This window comes from Poecile atricapillus, chromosome Z (assembly GCF_030490865.1).
Source record: "Poecile atricapillus isolate bPoeAtr1 chromosome Z, bPoeAtr1.hap1, whole genome shotgun sequence".
NCBI classification, from domain to species: domain Eukaryota; kingdom Metazoa; phylum Chordata; class Aves; order Passeriformes; family Paridae; genus Poecile; species Poecile atricapillus.
Window position 1 is genome coordinate 23,997,682 of NC_081289.1, and position 13,672 is coordinate 24,011,353.

A 13,672-nucleotide genomic window follows, 5' to 3' on the forward strand; every position below is an offset into this window, starting at 1 on the left:
TCATATCCCTTGCTCAGCTGGCTAGAGCATGGTGCTAATAACACCAAGGTCATGGCTTTAATCTCTCTATGGACCCTTCATTTAGGGGCTGGACTTGATGATCCTTGTGTGTCCCTTCTAACTCAGAATATTTTGTGATGTCAGTATGATGTCAAACGATGGCAATACCTGATCTAGTGAACTGTCTTCAAAGTTCATATGAAAGTGGCTAAGCAGTAACTCATACTGCAGTAAATGCCCAAAGTTAGGTGATCTTTATGCCATGCATTATCTGAGTTTGGTTGTGCTGGATGACACCACTGATTTTGAATGAGAGTGCAGACATCAACACTTCTGATACGAAATCATCTAATGAAGTACTGGTACTCAGATCTGTGGTCTACTGTTTCTGGTAACAGTAAAAGCTGGAATACTACAAAAATCTATTCATCATCCCTTCAAGTTCATAAATCAATTGCAGCACATGTAGACTAAACTATTTAAAGGAGATGGCTTTTCTGCTCTATCAGTGTTGAAGAGACTGTGTATCTGGGCCATTTACTCACAACTGCTCATTCTAGATCTGCTTTATTCAGTTCTCCTGATGTTGCCATCAGTGTGTCAGGCAACATCTGGGAAAACAAACTCACCTCATCTGCATTCCACCCACCACATACAGTACTGCCTTATCAGCTGTTCCTTCTGCTCTGGGACAGTGCAGATCACAATGGACCTAAAGCCTCTATTTCCCTGTGAGTGAACTGACACCACATTCCATGTTCAACAATGAGGTGCAGAAGCCAAGTGCTCAAGCTGCACACCTTCAATAGTTTGTTCCTGAGTTTCTTCATGTAAGACTGAACTGAAAAAAACACACAATACCCTGCAGCCTGATATTTGCAAATCACAGCTGTAATAGATGAATGTTTCACAGGTTTGGTTTGGTTTTTTTTCTTTCTTTTATTTAATGTTCAAAGACCATTTTCAGTTTCCAGTTATTTTGTGAGATGCGTTGCTATAATAGATACATCTACTGTGTCAGGACCAAAGCTGACTAACACAACTAAAGTGATCATATAAAATGAATTTACACTGCCAGGTAACTTTCCAGTTCACAGTCACAGCCATATATGACCACAAAAATTTGGAAGAGTAATGTGTAGGCCGTACTGAGTAGAGCAAGAATGAAGTATGTGGCTGTGGAATAGTTTAATTACTGGCACCATTATCAGCAGCCCGTACTTCAAGGATGCTTACTGCTGATTACTAATTGCATGTAGTAAGTTTAGTTAATGGGAGAGAGCTCACAATCCAAACAGCTTGTAAGTTGAGCAAGAGCTTTTAAGCCTCCATCCATCTCCCTTGAGGTTATTGGCAAAGCAGTGAGGAGACAGGCCAAGTTATGCTGGGGAATGTTACAAGCATCTTAGTAGAACCAGCTGTTAAAATCTTCAGACTAACTGGTTTAAAGAAATACATCCAGCAAATTGCCATCTTGACTGTGTCTGACCCTTTTCCTGGAAATGCTGTTATTTTGGCTCAGCTCCACAGTTAAGTCTGCTCCTCTTCTGTCCCATATCCCCTATCATGTGCTCCAAGCAAAGGAACACCTTTCCCTGGCCATTCTCTCCTGTGTTCCATCCTTCTTCCAAGCAGGCTTCTGGCAGTTTGGCAGCACCCACTTCTAGGGAAAGAATGAACTTTCAGCCTGTTGCTCCTGGGGTGCAACAGGAGTGTGAACAGCTGTGTCACCTTGCAAAAGGAAAAATAAGACTTCTCTAAATTTTAAGAGGAACATCTGACATGCTTAATTTGCAGCAGTAAAGTGGATATGTTGGTTTGCTGGCCCTAGAAATTCAGATATAATCCATGGTACCTTGTCTTTCCTTTCTTGCAGTGAAATGTCCAATTTTTCTCTAAAACCTGAGAGAAAACAACAGCCACAGCCAAGACTAATTTTCTATGCCTTTTTTCAGGACACTGGTTGCTCTAACTCTAAGCTAAGCAGCATGTATTTTAAGAGCTGCAGGATATGTTAAGAAACATTGCCAAATACAAAATATTTTAGTCTCCAAAATTCTTCCTTTTAAAAAGTTAATATGCTACAGGAAACTGTTGCCTGAATTCTAAATAGCTACTTGAAAACAAAAAAGCATCCACACTATTTATGGAGGATCTAACATTATGTGCTCCCTTCCAATGTGGTGAGCAGGAACAGGACCAGAAGCAGGACTTTTCCCAGGACTTCAGGGCTTAATCTAACATGCCAGCTCCTGCTGCATTAGAAGGAAGAGGTTGGAAGCTCATACACATCCAATGGGAAAAAAACAAACATGAAATTAAATGTTTTCTGTAGCATCTAGAATGTGTTCCAAAACAACTGAACACTGGTGAATGAAAGCTAAGCAGAAAGCTCTCATGCTATCACTCAGTCTAAACCCTTTTAAAAGTCAGAAATTGGTATTGATTACAGGTTTTAAAAAGAACTATGGAGGGTCATTTAAACTGAAATGTAGTATCTACTGTAACAGTGAATCCATAGATCACTTTAGAGAAAGACAGGCATTCCAGTAAACATCCAACATCAGCTCTATGTTTTCTTAACACCAGGCAGCATAATACAGCTCCCAAGAGTGCAGGTGAAATACATGAACCCAAACCAATCATTAAATCCTCTCTAGGGGCTACATAAGAAACAAATGAGATGAGCTCCTATAGCTGTCTGTAAACAGCTCCTCTGTTGTCTGTGCTAAAACCTGCAGAATGATCTGGATATGAGCCAGCACCATTCCTGGCTTTTTAAAACTCTCTTTTTATTTGTAACTCTTTGCTCTCTTTTGGCATGTCTGTCACATTCCCCTATGCTCACTACTATATATTGTATTTTTTTGGCCACTGAAATCCAGGAAATTGTTTGGTGTGGAGAACAGTGAGCTCTGAAAAAGGGGGGCACCTGGAAAAACCTATTTATGCATCAATAACTCCATCCAGCTAGAAAGCGGTCCTCAGCCTAAAGCCTATGGGTTACATGCAAGATAGTCTAGTGCTGATTTAGATCACCAGTCATATAAAAAAAATAAGGCTGAGTGAAGAGGAAGGGACAAAAATATTTTGCTCTGCTCATATCTGCTCAGTGCTTTGCCTATAAATCAGAAATCTGGGAATCACTAAAGTAAGCTCTCTTGGTTATTATTTACTTAACTAGATTGGACCATACCCAAATGACCAGAAGGAAAACACTAAGAGGTTTGTCTTCCCCAGCTGAGAGGCTAATTAAAACCCCTACAATTTGCAGAAAAGCACGTGCAACATAGACACGTACAAGATTTATAAGAACAAACCTCCTCCTTGCCATGAAGCTATAAAGAACAGAAGGAAGATCTCTGGCTAATTAGGTTAATATCAGCTTATGGCTTCATGTAGAAGAGCCAATGAAAAAAAAATTATTTTCTCAAGAATCACTTTTCTCTCTCTTTTCCATCTCTTTCTAAAACTTTCTGTAATTCCATATTTCACAATGTGGTGTGCTTTGAATTTCCCCTTTAATAAGTACAGCAATTTGCTAAATTTTTGTTTTTTCCTTGTTTCAGAGCGCTGTTCAGAACAGTCTGGTAAGTCATACAAATTATTGACACCAACTTCAAATGCTAAAATCTGAATACTTCATTCTACCTCCAGAGCTAAAAAACATACAGTTCAAAATCAATGCTGTGCATCCATGTTCTCATTTAAACTTTTTAACTGTGAAAAGATAATTATTTTGAGTAAGTGATTTTTTTCCCCTCTTGAAATCTCTTCATGTTTATTCCTCTTGGAAGAGCATCCAGATAAAAAAAGGCAGCTATTGTACTAATGCTACCTCATCATAGTGTGTGTACTTAGGGCTTCACACACCTGTGCTTGAGGAATTCAGGGCAGTTGAGAGTTTACAGTGACAGATTTGGGCTTATTGAGCAAGATACTCAAGATTCCACCATTGCTACTGGGAAGAAGTATCCTTAGAAAAACACAATGTGATCAGATGGACAGCCAGAATCCTCTTGCTAGCAGGTAAAATTCAAAGCTGCTAAACAAAATATTTCATTAGCTGCTCTCATTCCAGAGAAACTGAACTGATTTTAGCCATTTAGCATCTTCTGCTTAGGTGTAATCAAGGTTACAATCATGTCAGTTAGAATTTGTCATCAGGGAGAATACTTTAAGGCAGTAGTTCCCCTGCAATTCACCGGTCAAGGGAGATGAGGAACAGAGGGGTGACATCAAATAAGAAGTATATGACTGACACCAGTGTCTGTCTGTCTTTACCTTGAGCTCATCTGCATCATAGAAGTCTATGCGCACAGCAGGGACCATCCATGTCTGGAACAGAGTTGCCAGGATCTGTTTGGCAATCGCATCTGCGATGAGGTGAAAGTGGAGTGGGTTTCGCCTGATGTGAGAAGGGAGAGAAACACGTAAGTTCAAAGGTTTCCAATTCCTGTTTTTAAAGGACAACATCAGAATTTACAAAGCTTTACTTGTGTCTGAGACGTCAAGTTTTCAGCGTGCAGCATGTCTGGTGGAGTCCTGCTCTATGGCCAAAATGCTGAGACACAATATGAATACATGTGACCGCAACAAAATACTCGATCAGTTTCTGGGTGGATATGAACATACAGATCCTTTGACTTCAGCTGAATATGATGATTTATAACAGCTAAGAGACTTGTGCCTTGCACCAACTCCTTAAAAAAAGGCCAAGTTAATACCCCTTTGGAGACTTGAGCTCTGGAAGAGATTGTTCCAGTTTCTAGGTGAACCTGGTAATTTATCTTTGTGGTAAGAACAGCATCTGTGGAGAAATGAGGGTGCAACCGAAGGTTAAAAATAATAATTTGAATGAGGTAAAATTCTGGAACCTTGAGTTTACATAGAACTTTCTACAAAGCAAACTTGAAAATCAACAGCTGTCTCACAGGAACCCAAAATTAGGTGTTTCAGGTAAGTGCCTTCTAGCTATTCCCTGACATAGTGAATAGAATGGAGATTGCAAAATCTCACCACATCCTTTTTCCTAAGAGAAGGAATGGTTAAAGGGAGGCAGGAAGAAAGGAAACATTTTACTTCCAAACACCAGATCTGGGTTCACCTCTGTAGTCACAGGACTTGGGCTAACTGAAGAGCTTCAAAACACGAAGGGTGAAGCCAGTGTCAGCAAGAGTGGCAAGCTCTGACGAAGTGTATGGATTTTTCTATACTAATGTGAGCTTAGATATTATAAATACCTTATTTAATTCCTTTAACCTCCCTCTCATTTTGGAGGACAGTAAGCAACATAATTTGATCTTAACTTCTGTGGTAGGAAACCTACCAGTGGAAGCTAGTCACAAATTGTAGTCTTCCATGTTTAGCCCAGCTTAGCAACTTTCCCTGTCAGCAGAAAAGGACAGACTTTGAAAAAAACACTAAGAAGACAAATGGTTTGTTTAGACTTTAGCATGGGATCAACCTTTCTTTGATCCCTAGTGAAAGAGTGGATTCTCATTTCTATGGAATTTGTAAAGCTAAATGAGTGTACTTGTTAATTGGTATTTTTCATCTAACAAGAGAAGTATTTCGTTTCAGATGTTGATGAAAGAGGAAGATGAGTGATGCTACTACATTCTTCAGTGTGAATGAGAAGTGAGGAAAACTATGTTAGTTCAGGCCAGTATACTTCCATTACACTTTTGGGTTTAACCCAAGAAATGAAGGTTATCTTTTCCTCCATTTTCTACATTAACGAAAAATGTGCCTTCCTCTTTAATGTTTCACTTCTTGCTTTGATGAGTAATACTGTTTCCCACTGAACAAAGTCCACAGGAAAATGTAAAAATACATATAATGGTACATAGTATTTTAACAGACCCCTCAGCAGAAAGAGGATATTGTAAGAAGCAATGTATGACTGGATTTTGCAGTGTCAGAAATACTGCACCTAAGACCCAACCCAGTGAAGCTGCTTCAAGGACACTGTGGATCACATAATGTGCTTACAGGAAAAGCAGAAAACGGCTGCGTAGAAGTTTTATATAGGAGATAATAACGATGGCAGAATAAATCTATAGCTGATCTGCCTTAAACAATATCCAAAACACTAAGCCACAACATCTTTTTCAAAAGACAAAGGTCTTTCAATCTCCAGTTTGCCCTACAGGGAGAAGGGGAGAGGGAAAGGCATAAGCTGCCAGCTGCTGAGTGTCCCATTACCAAGCTAAAGGGATCACAGCAATTACATCTGCTTCACCAGCCCAGCAGGAGAGTAGAAGAGGACATCCTGGCTCATGCAGATTCCGCAGTAACCAGGCACCTTGCCAAGAAAAAAATCAGGAAATAGCAGTGATCAGGAAATACATCTCATTATCAGAGACAAGGCCAAGAGAAGCAAAGTACAACACCGGTGGCTTTGGGTACAGGCAAAGCAGTATCTCAAGACAAACAGATGTTCAATATCAACATACACATCCCACACAGGTCCCTCTGCTAAGCAGGGGCTGAGTCTGGATTCTGGTAGGACTATTTCACAGCTGGTGTTCAGTAATTTCCTTACATCTTTTTTATTATGGGGTTATTTATCTTATATTCCAAAGTAGAATAAGAAGAGTAAAAAAATCAGTCAAAAAAAAAAAAGCTCCATCTTCTTTCAAATGATCATTTAGTTAAATGGAATTGAAATAAAATATTTCAAGATGAAACACACTAGTTGAAAAGGAAAAATCTGACACAAAGACACTCAGATGTTCAGTAGCAGTTTATACTTATCTGAATGACCCAGAGTGTATGAAACTTAAATGGGAACAAGTGGGTGACATTTACTTTAGTTCATCTCCTACTGGGAGAAAGAAAAAAGGATAGCTGTACTCCCACACAAAAATCTCTTTCAAGTTGTTAGCCTCATGGTAAAGATTCAGCTGGAAGGAAAGCGTGTGTCAGAGGCAAAGCAGAAGATTATCACTTACAAAAATATATCCCCAAAACAGTATAGTGACCTGATGACATCTACAACTAAATGTGCATCAGCCACAGAAAATTTTACTCCAGACGAGATTTCAGTTCTGTGAAATGTGAGGTTCAGCACGGTGCTGGAAGCCAACAGTGCACAGCCTCAAAGCTGGAAGACCCTCTGAAGGTAACCGTACTAGCATACACACAGATGACATCTTTCACCTCTTCTGCTGCCTGCAATATGTGAAGCCTGAAAGATATGGATTGCTTCGAAGTGTTTAAGAAACAAGTTCAGAAGCTTGAAGATCAACCAACATTCATTATAAAAGATACAGAAGAGATTCTGCAAGACGAGAAATCTATCGCAGGAGATAGATAAGAGGGATGCCATGATTATCTGAGAGCATGATTAAATCACTGGCTCTAAGAATTAGGGATGACAATCAGGATATTGTGAAGGATTCCACTAAAAGCTGAATTTCATTAAACTTGGACATTTTTCCCATTTTCCACTGGGCACATCAAGAGAAATTAAAAAACACATATTTAGGGTGGTTGTATCTTGCACTGATAGAAATCACTATACTGTAACGGGGACAGTATATGCAACTATGGAATAACATGGGTCAATATATGGCAACTGAGATAAACTTCTCCCACAAAACTAACAGGTTTTGGAAAATCCACAGTATTCAAATGAATTAATCTGTTTGGGAATAAGTGTTGCAAGTATCCCAGGTTTCAGAACCCTGAGCCCCAGGTCTTCCAGACTCCTTACTACAGAAGCAGGTATTGAAAAAGCCATAGAATTTCTCACAAGGTTCAGAAATACTTAATCTTATTTACTCAAATGATTTTGAATATTTGAATTTCTACCAACTACAACTTTTCAGTTTCTGCTACATGGAAAATGCTGATGCATTAAGGTCTTATTGTGGTAAAATTGTAGTTCCAAAATGTGGCTATTTCCCATCAAGTGGAAACTTAAGGTTCTATGAACTCTATTCAGAAAACTGCAAATCTTCATATATTAACTTATTTCCACTTATCTTAAGATCAGAACACTATCTGACAAAGTAAACCATATGTAAAGAGCACACAGTCATTTTCCTAAATTACTTTCCTCAAAAGTGAACAAAGGAAGATTCTAGCCAAGATTTTTAAGCATGGATGCTTAAATATAGGCTCTTAGACCTAAATATAGGAGTTTGAATGAATGTCCTCATTTTCAAAATTGCTGAGGTCCTATAAAGTTAGTAAAATGAAAAGAAGTCAATTTTTTAAAAGTCAGGCCATGAATTTAGAAGTCTATTCCAAGGTACCCACTTCTCTACATTTCTTCTTATCATGATGTCTTATTCTTGCATTTCAAAACTTCTTATTCTTCATCAGATTTATGATCTGCTTGCTCAAGCATTTGTGGCCCTTTCTTTTCAAATAGCCACTGCCACAGAGTTAAATACAGAAATCTACAATTGAAAAAGGGAGTAGTGAACCAAGACTCACTCTTCCCTTCTGCACTATTCCATAGCTCAATTGTTAGTAATTCAAAAGGCAGCTCCTTGGCTGCTTGGTTACACAGTTCTCTCTCTGTAACAGAGGAATTTTATTTTCTCAGAATATAAAAAGGTCAGTAGCCCAGGGGGTTTATTTCCAAAACCTATACTTTATTAAGGGAAGCTGAACAAGGTAGTACCTTTTATATCTGTAACAAATGGTTACAAGGACTTCAAACAGGAATTATAAAAGGCAGTTTGGGAAACTTTTTCTCCTAATGCCCGTATGACAATCCCTCCCTCATATGGGAAAAATTTTAATGTGAAAATCTTCAAGATTTTTTATACCATTTCACACCCAGTATTGATGAAGATACTCCCCAAACTATTGGAGAGATCCTAAATACACACTTGCTGCATCACACTCGTGGATCTTCCTCTTTTCTGTTAACTTACAGAAGTACTTTGCGAAGTACCAAGAGATTTAATGGGCAGATTTTTTTAAACATTGCTTTCTCCATTATGCATTTATTGTTAGGACAGCTAGAAAAAACAAAAAGAAGTGTGTATTATTGATGCATTTATATGGATCGGAGAAACCAGGTCATGCTTTATGGTTTTTGACAGAATAACCTCCCACAAAATAGACTGACACGTTAGAAAAGTTGGAAACACTGACAGAGGTTTTGAATTCTCAAATTAACTCCATTAAGGCAAAGTGGTCTCAATGGAATATAGCCATTAGATTATATAAGCTTTAATTACCAGCCAGTGTTGACTTGTGACTCTTACTTGGAAATTACATGACATCCTTTAAATTTAATTTAGATTTTCATTTGGTTTGCCTTATTCAACTTGTTCTAAGAAAAAAAAAAAAGAGTTCATGATTCATACAGCCAGCATTCTATAACACAGCTTCATATCCTGTTCTTAAAAATGCTCAGACATACGCTTAACTTTAAGGTTACAAGCAGCTTTCTTAAAGCAAAGAGGCAACTTCTTATTAAAAAGCATTTGTCTGATTGTCTGGTTTTGTTTACATTCCTTACAAAGCTCCCGCATTCCTATGCCATTATTGCTGTAGCAGAGGTGGGCAGTACAGCTTAAGAAGTAAATATTCCTGAGAAAAGGGACTGACATAGTGGAGGAAAAAATAAGGGCACCAACCCAACACTAGCTGGCACAAAAGAGAAGTTAATTTTTTACAGATTGTCAGGCTGACCTAACTGCCAGAAACACACTACAATTGTGCAAGTTTGGTTCTTTCTTTGTTTCCAAATGAAACATAGTGTTAAGCATGTCTTCAGAAAAGATAAGAGCATCTTAAAAACCATTTTAGCTCTTACTCAAGTTCAGACTTACCTGAACAGAGCAAGAAATTATCTTTTCAATATGTAACTATAATTGTGGGCTGTTTCTGTGGCACTCCAAGGTTTACAATTTTCAGAAATTGAGTAAAACATTGAAAATCATCAATGTAACTTGGACCAATAGTTGCAAAAGAATCAAGATATGTTATCAGCCACAGGAAACTGCTTTGGTTTTGAAAAAGAAATGCAGGTGATTTTTAACATACCACTACAATCACTGCTTCCAAAAGTATTTGCACTTCATTCTGCCTATTTGATCCAATATAAATAATTTTTAGTGTTTAGACTTTTGGTTTTGGAAAAACTAAAGTTAGGCTGCTCTTAGGACACAATGATATAAGATTGGCTTGTGTTAAACTCAGAGATAATTTTTTTTAGCCCTGCAACGGCTTTATAAAATCTGTCATAATTGGGAACTGGATGTGCAAGAAAGGAAAGCAGGAAAGTTGCAGAGTAGGACTGAGTATTCATTCTACAAGCCTCCCTCTGTGCAGCGCTGCCAATGCATATTTATCAGACTGCAAACCCTGCACTATCCCAGCTCTGCTGAGTCTCCTCCTGAGAACAGACTGTCAGTTATGTCAAACTGGGTGTTAAAAGCTGCTGGATTTTGTGGCTGGAGCATACGTTTTCCAAAGACAAAACTGGAATCAAGCTCCTTTATCACTGGGAATGAAACACATTTCTGAACTGTGGTGTTCTCATGTGGAATCAATCACATTACCCCTTTCCTCTCTTTTTCCCACTCCCTGGAACCTGAAGATAGATATGGTTTCTCAAGTGGTCTGAACAAGTAGCTTGCCTAAGTCTCATAATATATATGGTATGACTTGAATCTTGGTGTTTTAGGCCTGTGGAGAGTTGAAATGTTCAATATACAGGATTTTCTGTACATTCATGCAAGAGAGAAGAGACAGCACACTCCATCTACAGAAAATCCTGTAGCTTTTATCCTTAATGACCCAGCACTCCTGCTGTTTTGTGTCTCTATCTAGCACTCTAGCTAAAGCTGGGGGTGTTACAAATATGTTAATGCTCCCTGGGATTAGACTGACATGGCCTCCTTTTCTCAGAGCTTTTCTATTAGAGAAGTAGGGATTTCCAATGAAAGTAGGGAGTTCAGGTATATAGTTTTATATCAAAATGCAAGCTAAAACATGCCTTAATTACAAACCTGTACAGAAATGCCGAAAGAAGGACATGACATCTTCACAAATTCCAGAAAGGTTCACTAAAATCAGTGTCTTACAACAAACACCAATTGAGGTGCAGGAGGACAATGGAGGACATTAAGCCTGGTTGCTTTGAGGGGTCAGTTGTTTAATCAGTAGATTGGATTCAGGGTGTATTGAAGGAAAAACAAAATCTCTATGACAGTAAGTTTGGAAGCATATTTTTTCTGGGCTTGCAAAACTATATTTGAGATTGAATGCAGTGATCCTGCAAATGGAGGACCAGTAGCCTAATTTAGAGATTAGGATAGCAAACTTCTTGTTAAGCAAACTTCTCCATTGGAAGCATACAGACCTTTCTAATGTCCATTCTGTTTGTCTTATTGGACAATGCCAGCTAGGATGCACTCCCTGGTGCATATTTAGGGTTAGAAGAAGAGACATCTCCATGCCTGTTTTCACTGAGGACCCTCAAGACAGAAGTAAACTGGATGCTGACATCATGAAGCATTGACTATCTGAACCAATCACTTCCAACTCTCCTAAATGCACTATCATGACCTGTCTTCATCCTTCATTCCTATAAGTAAACAGATCCTAGCAACTAAAAGAAGCCTTTCCAATTATCACCATTTCTGAAGCACATGCTGGTCTCCAAGATAACATTGTCTGCATGTGGAAACCATGTTCCATGCAAGGAAACTTAGCTCTAAATCAATATTCAGCTTAGTTTGTTGTTTCTTTATGCTTATTCTGCATCCTTCTACACAACTGCCATTCCAAAGATAGAGATCCAAGAAAGGAGTGCTACTGAAGCATGGCCATGGAGCCATAGCATCAACTGATGCTTAAGAAGCCTGTGTTTTCTAAAACAAAAGAAAGAAAAGTATGTAAGAAGCTCTGTCTCTTTTCTGAGAATACCTTCTCTTTCTAGCAAACAATTTAATGCCTAGTGAGAAAAGCTAGTTCTAGGAAGGAATGGACTTAGATTTGTCTTTATGTTCTGAGCAAACAAAGGAGATAGGTAATCTTGAATGTACTCAAGTTTCATTAGCTATAGTGGACTTTATCTTGACCACCTCTGCTGAGCTCGACAAATCCTGAGATGAGCAGTAGTGCAGGCCAAAGAACAATATGGTCTTGACAGAGGCAGAATCCATCAGACTTAGAAATACCAATATTAATTAAGTTTTTTATGTTTAATATTTTAATTTATTATTATTTAATAATTTTATTAAATTTTCTAATTGCTCAGAGGATTGCCTTAAGTAAAACAGGGACATTTCCTTTAAGGAAAACAGGGAGAGGTTGTTTAAACCTTTGAGCTGTGAGATTCCTACTATTTACAGAACATTTGGAATCAGAGAGATTAAAGTCTTTGCAAAATGGATGCAAGTACTAGGACAGAAAAAACAGGGAGAAGCAAACCACTAGGCTAACTCATGTCACCACAAAAATGCAATTTCTCTTAGAAACAACAATTAAAATAGACAAAACCTCCCCACATGCTTGCAATATAAAGCCAGTTTACACTGAATAATTCAAACTTCTAACTGGAAATTGATATAGTTTTAACATTTAACAGAATTTTAACATTCAGAAAAATTCTGCACCAAGAATGACACAGATTTTTACTGGTTTTTTGCTTTTGTTATGTTTATTTTAGCATTGTTCTTCTGGTCCTACCCTTCAACTAACATGAACATGCTACTTCTCAAAAGACTTGCAAAGACTGTGTGTTGATAATGGAAGCTGCTCTCATATTTTGATTAAGCAGTATTATGGAGTATTTTTTCATACTGGACAAGGCAAGCATTTATATTATTTTAGGAAGCTTACTAAAAATGATAAAATGGTGCACTAAAACCACTGTCAGGGAGTGACTACCAAGGCTTTCAGCAGGAGACTGGAGGCAAAGATAAGGAGCAAAGTGTGGGACTGGAAAGCCCCACTCATGCTAGATGCAAGAAGATATTATTACCATAAGACATGAACAAGAATCATTCATTCTTGCACAAAACTGTCTTTCAAGTAAAGCAGCATATTGAAACTACCTCCTCAGTAAGTTGTTTGTACTGTAAGCATATTTTACTAGTCTATTTGTCCTGTTTGAGTCAAACAGTCTGATCACTTCCCTCATTTTAATCCACTTTCTGCAACATTTTTGGAAAGCATCTCTGAGAGACATTTCTAAACTGGACAATGGATATACACATACACCCACACACAGTTCAATGTGAATTCTCTTTTTCTGGAGCTGCTGTCTATTAAGGGAATTGGTTATTTTGTTTTCAATGTACATTTATGCCTCTTAACTTTGGGAGATAACTGTGCTAAAACCAGGTTGCAAAACCTTCTGAGGGGCCATTTCAAAGCTGGAATAAACCATCTGGATTTAATGAAATAGTTCATATGCTGACTGTAACAGCATGTTTATTTCAAAAACAAATGTCGAAATTGGACGGTGGGATAGTCAAGCAACCAGCGTGAATTCATCATCTACACCTGTGCCATAAACTGATACCAGAAATAGGCTAAATGAACATACAACATACAACACTGTTATTACCATTACCATTATTTTACAGCTTTCAAGAGTGTGAAGATGCTTTACAGTGAAGACAGGTATTTTCCTTGTTCAATGCAACAGGGGTAGCAGGTGGATCTCTGATCCCTCTTATTCACTTAAGAA

General features: G+C 38.1%; 1 protein-coding gene across 3 annotated transcripts in view; it reads right to left on the reverse strand.

Moving 5' to 3' along the window:
* Positions 1-13,672, reverse strand: part of LOC131573118 (xylosyl- and glucuronyltransferase LARGE1) — a 270,574-nt gene that overhangs the window by 119,705 nt on the left and 137,197 nt on the right. For all 3 annotated transcript variants that reach the window (XM_058826722.1, XM_058826720.1, XM_058826723.1), the window contains one exon: positions 4,285-4,408. In XM_058826722.1, the coding sequence (XP_058682705.1) occupies positions 4,285-4,408 (124 nt within the window). The remainder of the gene's footprint in view (positions 1-4,284; positions 4,409-13,672) is intronic.